General features: G+C 41.4%; 1 protein-coding gene across 1 annotated transcript in view; it reads right to left on the bottom strand.

The window, feature by feature from the left end:
- Window positions 1–2,880, bottom strand: part of LOC106882652 (acetylcholine receptor subunit beta) — a 69,452-nt gene that overhangs the window by 1,921 nt on the left and 64,651 nt on the right. Inside the window, exon 2 of the mRNA XM_052976287.1 lies at window positions 651–864. Within this exon, the coding sequence (XP_052832247.1) occupies window positions 651–864 (214 nt within the window). The remainder of the gene's footprint in view (window positions 1–650; window positions 865–2,880) is intronic.

Below are 2,880 nucleotides of genomic sequence, written 5' to 3'. Positions count from 1 at the left end.
TATATATATATATATATATATATATGAACTGGCGTTAGAACTCAATATACATATGCTTCAAAAACGAAGTGTCAATCGGCAGTAGATCGGTTATAAGAAATTGAGGTGACAACGGTATAAACAGTTATCTTATGAACTCCATTAGCTTACAGCTGTTTCTGCTCTAAGATGCAATGCACTCATATCTGCGTGTTTGAGTATCACCTTATAGCTTCATCGGAGCTTCAAACATGAAGCACTAACAATGAGTGCCTTGCATCTTATAGCAGGCACAGATTACGTTCCCGTATCTTAGTAGTTCTGCAAGAGACCGATAGAATAAGTACCAGCAAATCCTTGTAGTTCTCATCATTAGAAATGTATTACAAGTTGATATCATAATTGTTTATTTCTTTGTCGTCTCGATTTCTCTCCCTCTCTCTCACGTTCTCTTTTGAGCAGACGCAAGTCGAAAACTCCCCTGGATAAAATGCCACTCTACCGACACAGAGGAAACTTTGGGTCTATTCTTTTGACATGCCCATCCACACGCAACACATGAGCAACCTGAAATAAAGTGTTTTTGCTCAAGAATACTAAGTGCTGCCCGGTGTAGAAATCGAGCCTACGCTCTGGCGAACGTGAATGCAAGAACCATCTTTGAGACTTACCGTTTCCAATGTTAACAAAGAATGTAAGGATTGTTCCGCCAGGTCAAAGGAATAAACGTGATCCACGGTTACCTTCAATGAAACCATGACCGGTTGTAAGTAGTGCATTTGCGGAGCAACATTTTTGTCGTAATCTCGAAATAAGGCACCCAGGGTTTGAGTGATTTCCTCGTAGGCTCGGTTTTGACGACCATCGGAGAGGTTTGCTGTCAACCTGTGATCAAAGAGACAATTAATATTAGCTTTAAATTTTTGTCACGATGCCAGAAATTTCAGAGGAGGAATTAAACCGATTACATCGATCCCAATACTGAACTGCTACTTATTTTAATGACCCCGAAAGAAACGAAAGAAACATCCGCGGAATTTGAACTCACAAAATGCCGTTAAGTATTTTTCCCGACGTGCAAACGATTCTGTATGCTCGCCGCCTTAAAGAGACAATATTGATTTCAAATTTTGGTACAAGGCCAGCAATTTCGGTGGATAGGATAAGTCGATTACATCGACCTTAGTGTTCAACTAGTACTTATTTTATCGACCCCGAGAGGGGATGAAAGGCAAAGTTGACTACGGCAGCATTTGAACTCAGAACGTAAAGAAGGACGAAATGCTGCTTAGCGCACTGTCCAGCGTGCAAACGATTCTGTATGCTCATCGATTTAACGAGTCAGTTAATATTATCAACTTTAACAATCAACATTATCATGTAGGAGAATAAAAACAATATTATTGAGTGAGTATGGCATGATAGTATGTATTGTGCTTTCACTTGTTTGAGATGCCCGTGTAGTCCCAGGTAGACATAGATACGCATTCAGTCTTCCCTTCTTGGCCCCCCGGAACATCGAAGATATGAAAGCTAGGAGAGTGCTGACACCTGGCTGCATCAGCATTAGGCTCCTTTTTCGGCTGAGTAGACTGAAGAAAAGTGAAATGAAGTGTCTTGCCCAAGGTCACAATGTGCTGTCCAACTCATAATTCGAACCCACGACGTTAAGTTCATGAGTCCAAAACCCTAACCTCTAGGTCAGCCACCCTCATTACTAAAAGGATGACTCTGATATGGATAACGGAATGAGAATAATCTACCCGAGTGGATTTAATAAAAGGTTTGGTTTAAAATTTAGAAAATGTTATCGCATACGGCAGACACCTGAAGAAGGCCGGAGGATACAACGGGCGAATAGTTATGATTATAACAACCACAACGAGAACCTCGGAAACATTGTCAGACTAAACAATCAGCTTTATTTTTCTAGCTATTCCCCATTATCTTCAGTGTATCATTAAGCAAACTATAGGCGCAGGAGTGGATGTGTGGTAAGTAGCTTGCTTACCAGCCACATGATTCCGGGTTCAGTCCTACTGCGTGGCACCTTGGGCAAGTGTCTTCTACTATAGCCTCCAACCGACCAAAGCCTTGTGAGTGAATTTAGTAGACGGAAACTGAAAAAAGCCCGTCGGATATATATATATATATATAATATATATATATATATATGTGTGTGTGTGTGTGTGTGTGTGTGTGTGTTTGTGTGTCTGTGTTTGTCCCCCTAACATCACTTGACAACCGATGTTGATGTGTTTACGTCCCCGTAACATAGCGGTTCGGCAAAAGAGGCCGATGGAATAAATACTAGGCTTACAAAGAATAAGTCCTGGGGTCGATTTGCTCGACTAAAGGCGGTGCTCCAGCATGGCCGCAGTCAAATGACTGAAAGAAGTAAAAGAGTAACCTTAAGATTTTTTGGTGCTTTTAATAATAAATATTTTCAGATACCCAGTGAACATTATCACGTATAAGCTAATGAAGGAGCACCTATGTGGTTGCTTGACCTGCAAGAAGTAGCAGTCAAACTGCATCATACCATACACTACTGTCTTTGAAAAAGTGGATAGGTGGCACTCGGTCGGTTACGACGATGAGTTTCCAGTTGGTTCTGTCAACGGAACGGCCTGCTCGTGAAATTAACGTGTAAGTGGCTGAGCGCTCCACAGACACATGTATATAAAGGTCCTCAGACCGTTGACTAGGATTCACTGCTCTAAATGTACCCTGAACCTGTTAGACATAACCACCAAATCCTCTCGAATTACAGAGCATTATCTTCAGAAACGAATAACAGAATGATAATGAAGTCATAGAACAAAAACACACACGGAAATACACACACACACACACACACACACACACACACACACACACACACACACACACACACACACA

The sequence above is a fragment of the Octopus bimaculoides genome, chromosome 24, assembly GCF_001194135.2.
Source record: "Octopus bimaculoides isolate UCB-OBI-ISO-001 chromosome 24, ASM119413v2, whole genome shotgun sequence".
NCBI classification, from domain to species: domain Eukaryota; kingdom Metazoa; phylum Mollusca; class Cephalopoda; order Octopoda; family Octopodidae; genus Octopus; species Octopus bimaculoides.
The sequence above is the reverse complement of the archived record's forward strand: the minus strand, read 5'-3'. Positions and strand labels throughout refer to the sequence as shown.